This window comes from Cinclus cinclus, chromosome 23 (genome assembly GCF_963662255.1).
Source record: "Cinclus cinclus chromosome 23, bCinCin1.1, whole genome shotgun sequence".
Taxonomy (NCBI): domain Eukaryota; kingdom Metazoa; phylum Chordata; class Aves; order Passeriformes; family Cinclidae; genus Cinclus; species Cinclus cinclus.
The window spans coordinates 4,094,279-4,110,639 of record NC_085068.1 but is presented as its reverse complement, the minus strand read 5'-3'; the positions used below and the strand labels follow the sequence as shown (position 1 = coordinate 4,110,639).

The window sequence follows — 16,361 nt, the reverse complement described above, 5'->3', positions numbered from 1 at the left end:
ATCTCGACGACTGGCTGATCAATCCCTTCGTTCGGTAACAAAGAGTTCTGGATTTCATGTAACAGGACTTAGTACAGTTTTACTTCTCAAATGATTGCCCCTGCCTGGATTGTTTCCTGGGCACGGGTGGATGTGTGGCATTGAAATAAACCTAAAAAATTCAAGGAAGGCAGTGGAGGAAGCTGCATGTCCCCTTCCTCAGGCACATTCGAATTGTGCAGGTGAGCAGGTAAGCGCCTGTCAGAACTTACATGTTATAGCTATTGTGCCCCCATGAGAGTGACCCATCCCAAAAGAGGGGCTCTACCCTGACAATCAGGCAGCAAAAGCTGGAGACAGACAGGTTAGGTTAAATAAAAGACAGGTTTGGTTTGTTTTTTCTCTCCTAAGGACAATCACTCTATGAATTTATTGCTTGTGAAACACACTAGTCTGACATAATGGTGTCTGATAAGCAGAGCAGGTATCTCACAGGCACAAGCAAGAAAGGTTTTTGCCCCTTCCCTCTCTAACCACAGATCTAGGCTAGACATATTTTTACATCTACTGGATCACTACAATCTCTCAGCACTTCTTAACTACTCATTTCTATCAGCCTTGACCCCACTGGAGAAGCTTCTGCAATGGAGTGTTTTGGTTTTCAATCTCAAATAATAGAAACACTGAATAATTATTTCCTCCAAGAGCCAAAGAACAGCTCTTTCCATTTAATGTGAATAAGCCAGCAAAGAAAATTATTAAAACAGTCTCTGATAAATGGAATGAGGTCACCAGAGACCACAGGGAACTCTGGGTTGTTATCCAGAGATTGATCAGAGCTTTTGACTATCATTACTGAGTATAGAACAGAGACAATTCCACAGTGAAGCCCTCCTGACTGATGTAGCTGTTCCCAGCCTCCCTCTTCTTAGATTTAATCTGCATATTGACATGGCCTGAATTTATGTGGGTATGTCTGCTGCTCTTAGCTGGAGAAACAGAAGGTAGGGGGTTCTTTTATCTCTTCAGTCTAATCCCAGAGGTAAAGCATCATAAAAGGACCTTCCTTTAGCTAACCAGAAGCACCTATGTTGCCACTACTGCTGCTTTGTGATTTGCTTGCAAGGACAGCAAAGAGGTAAGGAATCAGATGACCTTCATGTTCTTCCAACACAGTTTCATTTTGGTGTGACACTTAACTGTTACGACTCCTGGAGTCAGGTTCCTGATCGGTTTATATTTAAAATAATGTCCAACAATCATTGTCTAACATCTAGTCCCATTTATGCTGTGGATGAATACAGGCTTCCAGCTTGTAACTTGCCTCCAAAAAGCTGCATTTCCGGTCAAAAAAGCACTTTTAAAAGCCAATCAATCACTGATGAAAGTTCAAGTAAACAGCGCTTTCAAGAAACAGTGGATGAGGAGCAGAATCAAAAATGAAGGCACAAAATCTCCTTTGAACTTCTACAGCAATATTCCTAGATATTACCTGCAGTATCAGAGAGGGAGATCTTCCAGTAGTGGAGTCTTAGAATATCATTAAAAATCATATTAAAAATCATATAAAAATCGAATCCAAGTAGCTTTGAACAATGCCTTAGAAACTCTCAGCAGCATTCCCTGTTTCTGCTCAAAGTCAGCAGTGAGCAGGGCCAGGGAAAGGTCCTTCCTGGGAAGCAGAACTCTAGGGGTCAAGAAAGGACACTGCAATGTAGCGGGTTCCTTTGGTGGTTGGAAGACCTTCATGGTAGTGGGTCAGACGTCCTGGATGCATAAGGGTCCAGCCTTTCCTTGGAGCTCGAATAGAGCAGTTGTAGCGTAGGAAGCGGCAGCCTCCTCCCTGGTGGGAGTACAAGAGACACATCAGCTTGGAAAAAGCACCTCAGGGAAGGGTGTCTTCAGACAACACTTCTGAAAATGTAACAAGTTGCTTGGGGAATCTCCTGTGTTCTGATGTATTCAAAAATCTCTTTCCTAGCCTAAGATAGTAATTAATTGTAATCCTTAGTGTGAAGAAGTGGATCAGGGAAGGGTTTTCAGCTGCTCCCCATGCTGTGCTGTACTCCTGACCCCTGGCAAACACTCACCTCATAGTCGATGCCAACTCTGTTCAAGGCAATGTTGATGGTGAAGGTGGATGCGTCGTGGTGGGGCATTAGGGATGGCTGCTCATCAGGTTTGTAACGAACCACAAAGGCCAGTTCAAACTGGGTCTGAGAGGGAAGAACAAAGTGCACTCTGTTAGAGGGCTATGGTGGTCTGTGGCTTCTGAGCTGCAGAGCAGGGTGTAACACTGAAATTGCATCCTACTGCTAAAGGAGAAAGGCAACAATCAGGCAGAAGAATGTCACTGAGAAATTACATATCTCCTAAGGCATGTAGTTATGTCACACTGCAGGGTCAGTTCCTCTGTACAGGAAAGAGTGTGCGTATTGCTGAAGGATTCTGGCAGTCTTGTCACAAAGCTGCAGCTGAAGGAGGTGCTGAGCTAACTGTGAGTTTTGCTGTTAAGGTGGACATACCTTAGTGTAGTACCCTGGGTACAGTTTCTCTGTGATGGGTGCAATATAGTCCAGAAGAAACTTATACCATTCTCTTTCAAAGCCAATTTGGTTCATGTGTATGTCAATAGTTGGGACATTCTCATATCCTCCTTGTATTCTGCTGTCCTGAAATACAATCAATAGAAATACCCATAAGGATGGGAACCTTGAAGTACAGGAATGAAAACTACTTGTTCCTAGTAACTACAAATAAACATTATGTTTGCTTATCAGAATCTGCAGGATGGAAAGCTCATTTCAAACCATAATTAAACCCTAAGGGAAACAATATTACCATCAGAGAGGCTGAACACTGGAACTTCAGAGGACTCTAAAGAGGACTCAGGGAAAAATCAGAGTTAATCAGGAGCAAAATTAAAGTACTGTCTCTACTTTTCTGGTTTAATTCAGTTTCTAATGCCTTCCCACAGGAGGCACTGCTATCACCAGGTATGCACAGAAAATGGTGTAGCCCAGAACTCAAAAGAGCTCCTGTTTTTTACTTACCGTGTTGTCACCTGTGGACCACTGGCCATAATGTTCCATTTCTTCCACCAGCTCATCACAGGCAGTGTCAGTGAATATGGGGAACCAGTAAACATCTGGGCAGGGCTGCAGATAGCAGACAGGTGAGAACAGCAGAAACAAGGACAGGTGCTTGAGGTAAAAGAAGCAAGGCTAAACTGAGTGTAGACTGAATAAGTGGAAGGAAACTAAAATATTGAGGATAAAAATTTGTCTTCTGATTTATGTGCCCCACTTCCACTTAAGAGAGCTGGAGGTGTACTTCCAGGATAATGATTTGGCTGTAAAAGGACTTTCCAGGTCATGTGTCCTGTGCTTGACTGCTTATTCCTGAGAATTACAATAATTATGATAAAGCATTGTCCTAAAGCTCATCTCCCATTCTGATGGATAAGAGTGGTGTTTTCTTACCATTTCTACCAATTTCCCTTTCAGAGCTGCTGTGTAGTTTTCATGGATGTACTTTTCTCTCCAGTCCTGCAATTAGAAGATAAGCAAACCAGTAATTTCTGTGGGGCCCCTGCTAAAAGTGGTAATAAAAGGCCAGGCATTCGTGCAAGCAGTATTCCACAGGCTTTGAAGATTCATCTGTTATGATCCCAAAAACATGTTCTCTTCAAACTGTGTGCCTGTGCTCCTCATCCCACCTGCGACACACCATTATTACAAAGCCTGGACTTCCCACAGTGGTGAAGCTAATATCAGGTCTTCCCACATTGCTGTGCCTTCTAAGTATGCAGGTTATCTCACCTCAGGATTGCTGAATATTTGCCAGAGGTCATTGTGGAGGTGACTTGTCTGGTAATTCTCCAGGGACAGTATGTGTCCAAACTGATGCTGGTTTGTCAGGTACATAAAGACTCCCTGCAGGACAGACAGAAACAAAAAAGGCCTCGTATTTCTGAGAGCCACTATGAAACCAAGTTCTCCAAGCTGTTTGTTTACTCATTCCTGTGGGCTTTCAGTTTTTTTTCCACCCTGATATGAGAAACTCTGAAAGGTTACAGGCAGAGACAGGAATTCTGTGTCCTACCAGCCAGGGCTAGAAGCATAGAAGAGCAGCAGCTGAGAGATTAGGGTCTTCCTTCTTACCCTGTCAATCCCATTTAGAGCAAAGGCCCAAGAACGAAAATGTTATCCACATTTTGTGGTCCATGGCTAAACATGGTTTCACAGCAAGACAGAAATCCCATGCTGTTCCAAAGTCTGCACTGTACTGACTAGTACCAGTTCACCCTATCCCTTCCCCGGCAGAGCTGAATGCCTTGAAACTAATTAATCCTGTACCCTTCACCCTGGCATGCAGCTCTCCTCTGCCAGCTTTTCCTTGACTGACCTGGTTCCGAACGTTGTGGCAGAAAGCCATGTCAGCATCCAGCTTGCCACTGTGGAACAGATCTCCCTGGTCAAGCTCCGAGCGCAGAGCCTTGGCTTTAACCATGTAAACACTGCTGATGTAGGGAACATTCCAAAGCCCACTGAAATACAGCAGAAGAAAAGTGAGACTTGAAATACCACTAAGACAGATACTGCTGGACTTTACAGGATGACAGGCAGCACTGCAGTGTCAGCCAGGCTTGCCAAAATGAGCTAATGTTCAACTCAGAACAGTAGGGAGAAACCATACCAACAGAGACTGGCATTCCAGAAAAAAATCACTTATATTGCCCACAGCTTTTAAGCTGCACAAATGCTAGTCCACTGTGAAAGTAATTAATTGCTACTGTGTGATTTTTGCTTGGGACGTAATTAATGGCTTGAATCTCTTCCCAGAGAGATCAACATATTTTTTCAAGTCATTTAAAGAAACTGAACCAGCCAAAAGTGCATAAGCTGACTTCCAGCGTTTATTGCACGTATAATGGCCTGTGAAAAAGAGGGTCCCTCAAGAATATGAATGAATCAACAATTCTGTTTTGTGAATCTTCCATTAAAGGATCACCTGGTATTTTCTGAAGATTTATCTGACAGAGATTAGACAGCACTTCACAGGATTTTAAGGATCACACTAACTATAATCTCCAGGTGGGAAAACATGACACAAGTAAGATGAGATGACTTCAGCAGTCAGCACTCTCAAACCCTTACTCTGATCATAAGAAAATCTGCCTCAAGTACGTTATTGTCTCTGCTCGGGGGAGAACATAAAGCAGCTTCCAAATGGGAGCAGACACTTCTTTTCCTTTCCTATACATTAAGACATTTGTGCCCTCTGGTTCTTTAACATTAATAATGTGCTGCAGCAAGCTTTACATTTGAGGGATTACATCGGTGAAAAGCTCTCTTTGCATACTCACACTCTGCGCCTCTGAACAATATCCACATAATCTTCTGAGCGGGCGTAGTATCCATCAGGGCTCAGTGCTCCCCAGAAATTGGACCACAGCTTCTCGTGACGGCTCACCAGGGGAGCAATCACCAGCCTGGAAGCATGAAAGAAAAAGGAATTGCAGGACAGGATGTTACCACAGGAAAAAAAGGAAAATATTTACAAACCACAGCACTGTAAGAGCTATTTCCTCCCTTACTTACAGAGTTGCTGTTTTGTTAACTCTGTTGGAATGAAATGCCAGATAAGAAAGGGTAAATACGGTCCCAATCTCCTCTCTAACTGCACCCTACACCACATCTGGTAGAATCCGATTTGTTCTAGTGACTATATAAAAACAAAGCTAAGGATGATTTGCATCCCCTGCCTAAAATACAGGTATTACAACTACAATGAAAAGAAAAACACACATAAGAGGTGTTTGGCTAACATCCCATTTCTGGTACAGCTCTCCCAGTTCTCTACACATCTCAGGGATGTGCACTGAATTCCTCATGTGAGATGACCAGTAAGCATTGCTCAGACGAAAAAACTCACTTGTTTTGTTCAATCAGAAGCCTCAGAGTCTCTGTGTTCTTCAGAACTACCTCAGCATCCAGGCTAAAGTAATAGTCGCAGTCAGGATCCTTCCTGCACAAATCCCTACAGCCAGAGAAAAGGAAAGTCACATCCTAAACCAGAGGAAGGCAAAGGAGAGAGCACTGAGAATTTCTTCATCTTGTAGTCTTCTGTGTGGTCAGAGAAGTTTGGTTTAATGTAACAGCTCAGAGGGCCAGCATAGTACAAGCACATCAGATTCAGATCTAATAGCAGATACTGAGACACAGACAAAATCACATTTCACGAACTGTTTCCTCAGCTCAGACTGAAGAGGATCTCATTTACACCTGGCCCAAATCCACACCTGAGCTCAAACATCCTGATCACAGACAGGAAGATACTCTCCTACTAGTTCTTAGTTTTGCTACAACACTCCTCGTCAGGTAAGTGCATATCCTTTGTGCTCTGTGGCTGGGTATATAGATGATGGTGGAAGATACAGGGCTATCTTTCTGTCAGAACAAAGGTCCAGTGAGAACTTAGTTTCTGAAACTGGACAATGGGAGCTGGTATGGAAGCTGATTTTTTCCTAATATATAAGGGCATCAGAGTTAATGCTAGAAAAACTGAAAAGGGTGACTGAAAAAGCAAGAGCAATCACTTGACAGGGATGATCCTCAGAAAAAACAAATGTCTTAGTTTGTACAAAGGCTGTCTCTGCTGGCTATCATGTATGGCCTCTTCACTTACATGCCCAAGTTACGTGCCTCAGCATTCTCCACCTCATCTTCTGGTCCAATCACCTTGACAGTGAGATATTCTTTGCCATGCTCTTCTACAAAAGAATCCACCTCCATTAAGTGATGTTCATCCTATTCCAAAAGTAAGGAAAAACAGGTAAGATGGGCTCATCCAGGCCACTCACCCTCCTGTTCTTGAAAATAAGTAGGAGGGCAACAGCTCTTAAGCCAGCTTCCACACATTTACAGCTGGATGGGTGTCACTGTAGATAAGTGTGAGATCATATGGGTGCCAGTGAAGATAAGTACAGTGATTACACAGTCTGGAAGTCTAGCCCAAGGTTGCAAAAGTACCTAGAGGTCGAGGTGTACATTTTCCCCACATTGGCTAAGACCATCACAAGCCAACTTCACTTACATGGTTGTGAATGAAGAGCTGGATTCGTTGCTTTGGGTAACGAAGGTTACGAAGCCTCAGGAAAAACTGTGAGAGGAATGGCGTGGGCTGCTCAATGAAAATGCCAATCAGAATCATTGGCAGTGCCTCATCCTACATTCAGGATGTGGTGAGAAGAGAAGAAAAGAGAAGTGGTGAGTCATGTTTCAGGTGAGAAAGTAACAATTCTAAGACTTGTTTTGAGAGCTTTGAATAGGCATAGCAGCCTTACCTTAAACCCCACAAGGCTTCGCAGACCTTCATCACACACCGTGCAGCCAGTCTCAAATGTCCATATTTGAGGAATGTAGTTTCCCAGGTAGTTCAGCTGCAGCTGCAAAAGGCAATTTGCCAGATTATGCATTACAAGGCAGGGGAGTTTCTTTGTGTGCACCCCCACTGTGAGATCACATTTCAACTTGGTTTACCTTCTCTGTGAGCTAAAGATTTTGAAAAGCATGACAGCCTGAGGGTCCAACTACATGTGGGTCTTTGAACCAGATCCATCTTGCTGCTACGTGCCTGGACTGCTTATTGTTTCTCAAATGTAAATGCACACAGGGAAAGTTAATACAAGTGGAGGCAGGATCCTGATCCATCAAGCCTAGAGTCCTTTTGCAACAAACACAGACCAAAACTTTCTCTCACGACAGTTCACTTACCTTGGTAGGTCCATTTCCATGGATCACCACAGGCAGAGTGTCATATAACAAGTTTCTTGCTCTCACTCGTGAGTTTTCAAACTTCAGTACTATCTCATCTGGAAATGACAATGTCATCATGTTAAGGCTTTTATTGATAATTAGAAGCACAATGCCTCATTTGTACAGAAGAATTGCTGAAAGATAAAAGTGTGGACAATGGATAATCGTGCACAAGTAGTTTAAGGGCTAGAAACCAAATCTTTAAAGGAGAGAATCATATTCAGAATGATCCTGTGAAGTAACAGGAGGATGGTTGGGAGGCTGGACAATGACTGGGAATTGGCAGAAGTCATACTGAAAGATTCTTTCAAAACTGGCACTGACAAACTGCAGTGAGGAACAGCTACTGATGACAGGGACAATCACTGATGGGAGAACTCAGGCCCTTCTCACCTAAGTGTTCTATGCACCTGACGTCTCTCTTTGTCACCCCTCACAAGAGTCCATCCTCCTGGCAGAGATCATCCAGGATGTTGCCTCAACACAACCATGCAAACTCCTTTGGAAAAAAAGACTAGCACAGATACAAGCTGCAGTCTATCATTGATATAATGAGCACAGGAGCCAAAAACTACACTGCCATTATCACTTTTTACTTGACCAGAATAAAGAGAATGGAATGGTACAAGGCTGAAAACATTAGGCAGCATTGACAGGAGAGCGAGTGAATCCCTCTTGCCAGGACCAGCAAAACCAATCAGCAGGTCAGGTCAGAAGCCTGGTACAGTCAGTAAATGATCACAGGCATATCTGGCCACTTCTCACCTCCCATGGCATTCCAGCACTGTTCTGAAGCAGAAAGACAGGCAAGCCCTAGGCAGGGCTGTGTGTCATTACTTGCAGTGGAAGTCCCTCCCAGTCCCCAAGGCTAATGCAATCTGACATGCCTGGAGATCAAAGTGGCAAGGAGGTGTAAGACAAAAAACCTGACCTGCATTCCCTGAAGTGGAGAAGGAATTGCAATGAGAACATAGTTGGTCACAGTGGAATTGCAAACAAATCCCAGAACTCTGCCAGAGACTTTTAATAAAGCTTTTTCTGTGGGGACAGCCATTTCTGAAACACAATCCCTTCAGCCATAGCTTTATTTCTGGTGTCAACACGCAAATTGCATTCCAAGGAGAAATGAGCTTCCTTCTTCCATCTCACCTAATGCTCCATTTAGGTTTTGGAAGATCCGGCTTCTGTGGTCTAGACTGATGTTGATACTTCCCTTTAAAATAATTAGATAAATAACCTTAATTAGAATACAAAAGGCATCCATTCTTTATATAGAACAACAGACCCTATGCTCAGTGAGGATATATCCCATTCCTATAGTCATTTGCAAACTTTCCAAACTCTGAAGCCTAAAATATTCCCAGATAATCATAATTTTCATTCAAACCTGGGAAAATTCACCATTCTCAAGAACAAGTTAAACATATTCTACTAGGCAAAACTGTGCAAAACCCCTCTCCCACCCTTTTAAAGCTGCTGTGGGTGTGTTAATAAATCATCATATAAATGAAGTAGACTTACACTCAGTCATATAAACCCCACAATACATATAATACACAGGAATGCCAGATAGCAAAACTATCTGCTGTGAAAAGTTTCTTGCCTCCTATCTACAGGATAAGTGTGACCCCAAGCATTGCCCCAGGTACCAGTGTCAAACCAGACCACAGTAAGGTGCATGGTTAGCTTGTGCAATCTTTGTTTTTATTCCCTGCTGCAAATCACACTCTGAGTCGGACTAAAATGCAACTCTGACTTAACACAATTCTGTGTCCCTACAGGCATCTATTAAGACTGATTACTGGGAAGGACAGCAGGGTGCTAACAGCCACTGTCTGAGTGCCAGGTCAGGGGAATTACTCAGCCCTTGTGTGGCACAGGGCCAGAACTGCAGATGAGAACATTAAAGGGACTATTCATGTTAAAGTATCACAGGCCATACTCAGATTTGGGGAACTAAAAAAGTCCAGCTGCTCTAAATTTTGTACCAGCCTTGCTGGTAAAAAATTGCTAGTGTCTCTCTAAGTCTGATAACAGTTCCCTATTTCAAATGCTTCCTCTTGATTTTTAAACTGCTGTTACAGTTTGAGTTCTCCATGCATTTGGTCTGACTCCAGGGACAGACTGGCCTCTGAAATGCACAGCTGGGCAGGGACAGGAGAACCAGAATGACCTGTGGGCTGGATGGTCTGGCCAGTGCAGCACACAGTGCTGGAATCACAAAGCTGCTTCCAGGGTCCATTCCAGGCTTCTGTAGGATGTTAGATGGCATTTTCCTAAAATGTACTTCAGTGCTAGGTTGGCTATCTCTAAGTCAGCACTGCACTCTGCAGTTTCACATCCCCTGGGAGGAGGCTGGTTAGTTCCTCCACACTCAATGGCTTTAAACACCAGCACCTACAGATACTGGTATGAGCCTCCACTAAGACTTGTTTTCAGACATCTCTCTTTCCATTCACATTTTATGCTTAAATATAAAAATTGCTAATAACAGAAAATGGGGGTACTGGCTAGAATGCAAATTGTCAGAAACCCAGAATCTAGATAGACCTACTCTTTTTTCTGGATCCAAGAAGATATTTGTGTAGAAGAGCTGGTCACTGTCATCATCCTGTCCTTTCCATTCCTCCACAAGCTTCTTCAGGTTTGGAGCATAACCTATGAAGCCTGTGGGAATAAGTATGAGGAGGTGTTTCAACCCAGATGACCAAAAAATGGAAGTACTCCCGTATACATGTACTTTCACTTCTCTCACATGAAATCTCACTACACCCTGTGCTGCTGCAGACTCATCAGCTTTCCATTTGCTCTGCCACTTCTCCCACAAGTCAAATAGGAGGAGAAAGCTGAAAGCAAGCTCTGTGTCTCACCTCCAGAACCCAGGAAGCGCTTTCCATCTCGCACCTGAGGATACTTGGCTTCCAACTTTCTGTCAGGATAGATGTAATTCTCTGCTGAGAAAATCACCTTGCTCTTGGCTTGTTTGAACTTCTTCAGCAGTTCTGTGGGGCCCGAAGCAAAGAGCACATCATAGCTAGAGAAAGAGACAGACAAAAAAGGACAAAAGGAATGGAGTCAGAAAAACATGTCAGTGAGAAAAATTTTTAGAAACAGCTAATTCTTTGGGAACCCCTTTCTTTTAGCTCTGTTTAACAGTATTACATTTTTTTGTAATGCAGCTAATTAAAGTGTAGTCTTATTTGTATGCTGGGCATATGAAAAGAGAGTGAGAGTCCAACCTATCCTTTTCTCTCTTCACCTCTCTGGCAGCCTAATTCTTGGCTCTCAGGATGTGCTGCAGCCTACCTCACAAGTAACAAGTAACTCTGGTAAAAAAGGCCTGCCTAGTTCCACAGGAATTGTCTGCTCATTCTCTGCAGACAGAGGCAGCCAAATTCCACCGTGGCAGAATCAGGCACAATGCTATCAACTTTATGCAGGAATTGGCATCAGTGTATTCTGATCAGACCTTCCCAACTGCCACAAATGCAGCACTGAGTGATTCCCAGGAAAATACAGAGCATTCAAGGAAAAAAAAAAAAAAAAACAACCAAAAACAACAGAGATCTGGACACACTTTTCAAAAGCAATTGATTTCACAGTTCATTTCTTCTCAGTGAGAACCTGTCCAAACAGCCACAAGATTCAGCTCATGGCAAATTCTTTGCAACCATTACCTTTCTACAAAAAGGATGATCAAGTCCTCCTTATCCTCATACTGCTTCAGAGCTGACTTCAGGAGACGGACCTTCTGCCCACCTCCAGCTGGCTGCTGGTCATCTCCACCCTGCCACTCCTCATCCAGCCCCAGCACCTACACAGTAACAGGCACAGGGTCACCTCAACAGGGTACTTTCCCAGCAAGGCTCACAGCAAAGAACCAGAACCCACAAACTTACTGGTCCTCATAACTCCCAGTGCAAATCACAGCACAAATAACAGCCCCAGGACAAATGGACTAGGCAGCCTTTGATCCAGTCTCTGGGCTGGACAATCAGTGTCACAATATAGCAGAGTGACAAAGCACTCCTAGCCACAGGGACAGGAGCACGCTCCATACTGTGTGTCTGGGCCTTGCAATGGAAAAGTGCCATGAGGCTCCTCTGAGCAGGAGTTATGGATCTCACCCCAAGCCAACGCTCAGGGCACGGCAGAAATGACCCAGTCACAGTACTCTTCAGCCACTTGAGCAGGTGTGTGTCCTCTCTTGAGCTTTTATTTAATCACTGTAGGGCCAAATCTTATCCATTCCACAATTTGAAATTCCCTTGACCAACCACCATGGAAGCTGCTAGACATCACCTGGAGTTTATAGTTGAAGAACTGGGCTGATCTTCTGAACCGCTGGAATCCTTCATTCTGCTTGGTGGCAACAGTCAGAACCAGCAGTTTTTCTGCACACAGGGGAAAGCACAGGAGATACTCAACTTGTGTTGTTTCCACAACCTGTTGTTCCACATCTAACTTGATTGTGGATATAAAATGAGAGATTATGCAAATATACAATTTCATCACCTGAGTTTAAAAAAAGAAAAAAAAAATTAAGTGGGTTTTTGCCCTGCTGGTGAAAGCTACAATTCTCTCACAGAGAGTACAAAGGAAATTAAACTTGAAGATAAAAAATAGAATTACTACAAAATACCCATTTAGAAGTCATCCATTTAATGCAGTTTTGACTTTCTGTTCCCCACAGAACTGCTTTTTTGTCACTCAGCATAGACTGGATGTAGGGAAAACCAAAATTAGACTGTTATTATTCCCTCTCCATGGCTGCTCCAATTTTCTACTGCATTCCTGAGGCATTTTCCAGTTTTTCATACATATTCAATGTGAATTTATTTGTGCTATAATTTTAATTTACATTCTCCTCCCAAACTTGTTTTTAGTTTCCAGTTCCTTAAAAATTATTAAACTAAATCCTGAAGCTCTCTTTCAGAAGGTTCTCTGTGGTACCCTGGAATATGAGTTTTACGTGGACGTTCTGGTTTCCTCATTGTAATGATGAAATGCTATACTTCACCTTAGCAGTTTTGCTGAAGTAGGAAATTTTATAGGCTCTGGCAACAGTGCCTAAATGCAAATCCTGGCCATCCGATTTAAACATCAGAAAATACCAGGAAAAACTGAAAGCACATTTTCTTGGCCTCAGCAGGCTTTTTTTGGAACAATGGGTTTTTTTCAATGGATGTACCAGATGCATCTCCCTCATGTACCCAACTGATACTCTGTCTAGTCTTAGAGAGGAAGGATCTAGAAGCTGGAGTTTTAGCTAGACCTGACAAAGGGAGCAAAAGCAAAAATTAAGTGCAAGATTGCAAGTCAGGAAGAAAGAAGATATTCCCAAAGAAATTCCTCAAATCCTTTACCTGCATCAGAATAAAAAACAGAAGAGAGATTGAGAACAATCAAAAGGTCAGGCCTAATTGTATTTATTAGACGTGCGCACAAACTGATAAATAAAAGAATATTAATCCTATATAGGTGCAGATTTAAGGGCAGATTTTTAGACATATGAAGTGCACTACTGATCTAGCACCTCCAGCACACTCCAGTGCCTTGTGTCCAGCCCAGTCAGAGGGAACAAATAAATGAGCAAAATACATGTGTCCTTGGGGAATATGTTAAAGCCTTTAAAGTTTCTAGCCATATGATGGCACACAGAAAGCCACAGCAACTTTATGAGAGAGCTCTGAGCTCATGGGTTCTGAGAAGGTGAGGATCATACTGCCAAGGAATAGGGGGGAAAATATGGGTTTGCCAGAGAGGAATGTGGACAACCCTCAAATTTTAGTACATGAGGGGAGAAAACATATGAAAATGATAAGAGAAGGAAAGACAGAAAGGATGCTGATTGTTAGGCAATTATTTCAGCCCAAAATCTCAGGCATCTCACATTAAATAAATCACTAATTCATTTTCTTGCTGCCACCCCAAGAAAGCCACACACTGTTTATGATTTCACTGCCAAAAGTCTGCTGGAAAGGATGAGGGCTAAAGGCTCACACAGTACAGGAAGCGGTGTCCTATTTCTAAGACAGAAAAGTTCTCCCCATGCAGTTTGTGAACCCAGATGAAAATCCAGCACAAAGACCACTCTCGTCCCCAGCAGAATTCCAAGTTACAGACTCCCTGTGGGGTAGGACACGAGAGACACTAAGCTCAGTTTCTGTTCTAAGAACTCTCTGCAGTAGCTTTCTGTCCCAAGAGACATTCCTTCAGCCCAGCACTGGAAGTTTGTGCTGAGCTATGTTGCTTCCACTCCTTCTGCTTTAACCCTTTCTTCTCTTTCCCAAAGATTTTGCTGAACACTGATGCAGCTGATAAGTACTTTCAAGGACAGAGTAGTAAACTCTCTTACTTTCAGTATCACATGCCAGCTTTTCAAAACATCCTAAACAGATTGATGCTTCCCTGTTTCCCATATCACAGTCAATTTCCATATGTAGAATTGCAGCCTGTTCTGCTAAGCTGGGCCTCCTGGGCCCAAAGGCTCCTTGGGCCACACTGACAATTAGGAATTGTATAAATACATTTAATAATGGCATGGCTGCAAAGTACAAACACAGGGTGGTTAACAAAGCAAGCACTGGACCCAGAAGCATGGGAGCTGGACTGTATTACTGGTTCTGCTATGCAACAAGGAGCCAATCCTGCTATCCCTGTTCTTATATCTATAGAAGGATAAAAGAGGACATTTATCACTTTTGTGAAAGTTTTAGAGCTCTGTAATGAAAAGGATTCTGTAAGAACAAAGCACTGGAACAGGAATTCTGATACTAAGATTGCAAGGAAATTATTCCGTAAACTTCTGAGTTTTTATAAAGAACAGAAATCAGAGACCAGATTAGTTCAGTAACAAAAAAAAAAAAAAAATTGAAGTTATTTACTTCTGCCCTAAGTCTACAGGGAAAGCACAGCTGCAGCTACATTTTAGGACAAGGAATGAATTTAATCCTAAGATATGATTTGGGAAATCTTACTGTGCCACTTCCTGTTAAGATAGTGTCTAAGAAAACACCATTAATATGGGGATCAAATAGAGAAAAAAAAAAAACAACAGTGCATAATTTAATAGCGGATAATATAATCTCTGTATTACATTTACAGAAGATTTTTTTCAAAATTATATCAACTACAAATAACTATACTGAGAGCTTTTGCACAAATCTTAAAGAACATCCAAGAGAGAAGACAGGTATCATTACTCTCGCATTACTCTGGTGAAGCTGAGACACAGGAAAGATGAGGCATTTTCTCTTTGAGCCATACCAAAAGTGATGGGTTCAGACAACAGCTAATTCCAAATCCCTCTTCCTAACCAATTTACCTCATTCTCCTTCCCAGCCCTCAGTTTTGTAGCTCTAGTGCACTCTAAAACCTTACTAAAAACCATGGAAGATTTGGGATATGCAAGGAAGGCAGGATAGCACAGAGATTCTTTGTTTTAATTATGCCGCTATAGCCAAAGAACTCCCAACACTCCCACAGATACACACTAACTGTATTAAGTAATGTACATATATAATTGAAGTAATTATACCAGAATCACACTGTGAAGGGAAATATTCCACATAACAAGATTAAATCTCCTCCTAATTGCCACTTCTCTAATAAAGACAGAGATAATTATCCAAACCTCTTGGCAGAGTGACAACGTACGAACCACTTTGTCAGTGCTGCTGACATTCTGAAGCTGCCCTAATCCTCTGCTGTTCCACCAGCTACTCTAGAGCTTCTACCAACTGTTTACGGGGCAGACAGACTGATGCTATTTTAGGAGCATCCCTGGTCTTGAGCCAGTGTGGCCAGTCCAGGATCAAACGCTGTCCCCTTGAACCGCCCAAGTCCAAAAGCAGGGAGGGGCTGATCCAGGTGGGACGCAACCCACGGGACGGAGAGTCCTTCAACGGGATGAAATGACGTTGTCCCACCAAACTCCGAGCTGCGAGCTGCCCGAGGCTCGAGGTGCCGCCCAGGGGCTCCCACTGTGCCGTAGGCTCGGGTCAGGCAATGCTTGGGAGCGAGACCAGGAGACGGAGGCCAGCAGCGGCACCTAGGGCGGCCGTGCCCGTCCATCAGCCCGACCGCCGGCTCCCCGCGCTGCCGGTCCCCCCGAGCGGTCCCCCCTTACCTTCCTGCTGCGAGGCTCGGCCACCGCCCGCCCCGAGCAGCGCCAGCACCGCCCAGAGCAGCAGCACCGCCGGGGGCACCATGGAAGCGACTTGTCCCCCGGAGCCCACTCCGGGAGCTGCCGCTGACCGGGAGCGATGCCCGCGGGACGGACCGGGCGGCTCCGGGGCTGCCGGAGCTGTGCCACGCACCAGACCCGCCCGGCGGAGGAAGCGGGGAGGCGGTGGCTCCTCCTCCCGGGCAGCCCCGGCCCCCGCAAGAGGGGCAGGACGCGCTGGGACCGCGCGGTAAGCGAGGGAACACCGGGATGAGGAGCCTGGGGGTTTGGTCCCGCAGCTGCAGCGGCTTTGGCCGGGCTGCGGGGGCTGGGCAGCGTGCGGGGCGCCCGGCTGTGGGTGTGCAGAGGGGCAAACGGGCATTGAGCAAACGCCG

The 16,361-nt window shown here is 44.0% G+C and overlaps 1 protein-coding gene across 1 annotated transcript; it reads right to left on the bottom strand.

Annotated features, from left to right (window-relative positions):
- Positions 1-1,666: 1,666 nt before the first annotated feature.
- On the bottom strand, positions 1,667-16,027 carry PLOD1 (procollagen-lysine,2-oxoglutarate 5-dioxygenase 1). Its single transcript, XM_062507562.1, has 19 exons — positions 15,931-16,027; positions 12,102-12,193; positions 11,477-11,613; positions 10,670-10,833; positions 10,354-10,466; positions 8,949-9,012; positions 7,758-7,855; positions 7,328-7,429; positions 7,078-7,209; positions 6,670-6,791; positions 5,917-6,021; positions 5,348-5,473; positions 4,387-4,528; positions 3,801-3,914; positions 3,462-3,527; positions 3,033-3,137; positions 2,505-2,651; positions 2,070-2,195; positions 1,667-1,822 (listed from the first exon to the last, which is right to left on the bottom strand). Exons 1-19 carry the CDS (start codon positions 16,010-16,012, stop codon positions 1,667-1,669), a joined length of 2,193 nt encoding a protein of 730 aa, XP_062363546.1. The 5' UTR covers positions 16,013-16,027.
- Between the last annotated feature and the right edge of the window lie 334 nt (positions 16,028-16,361).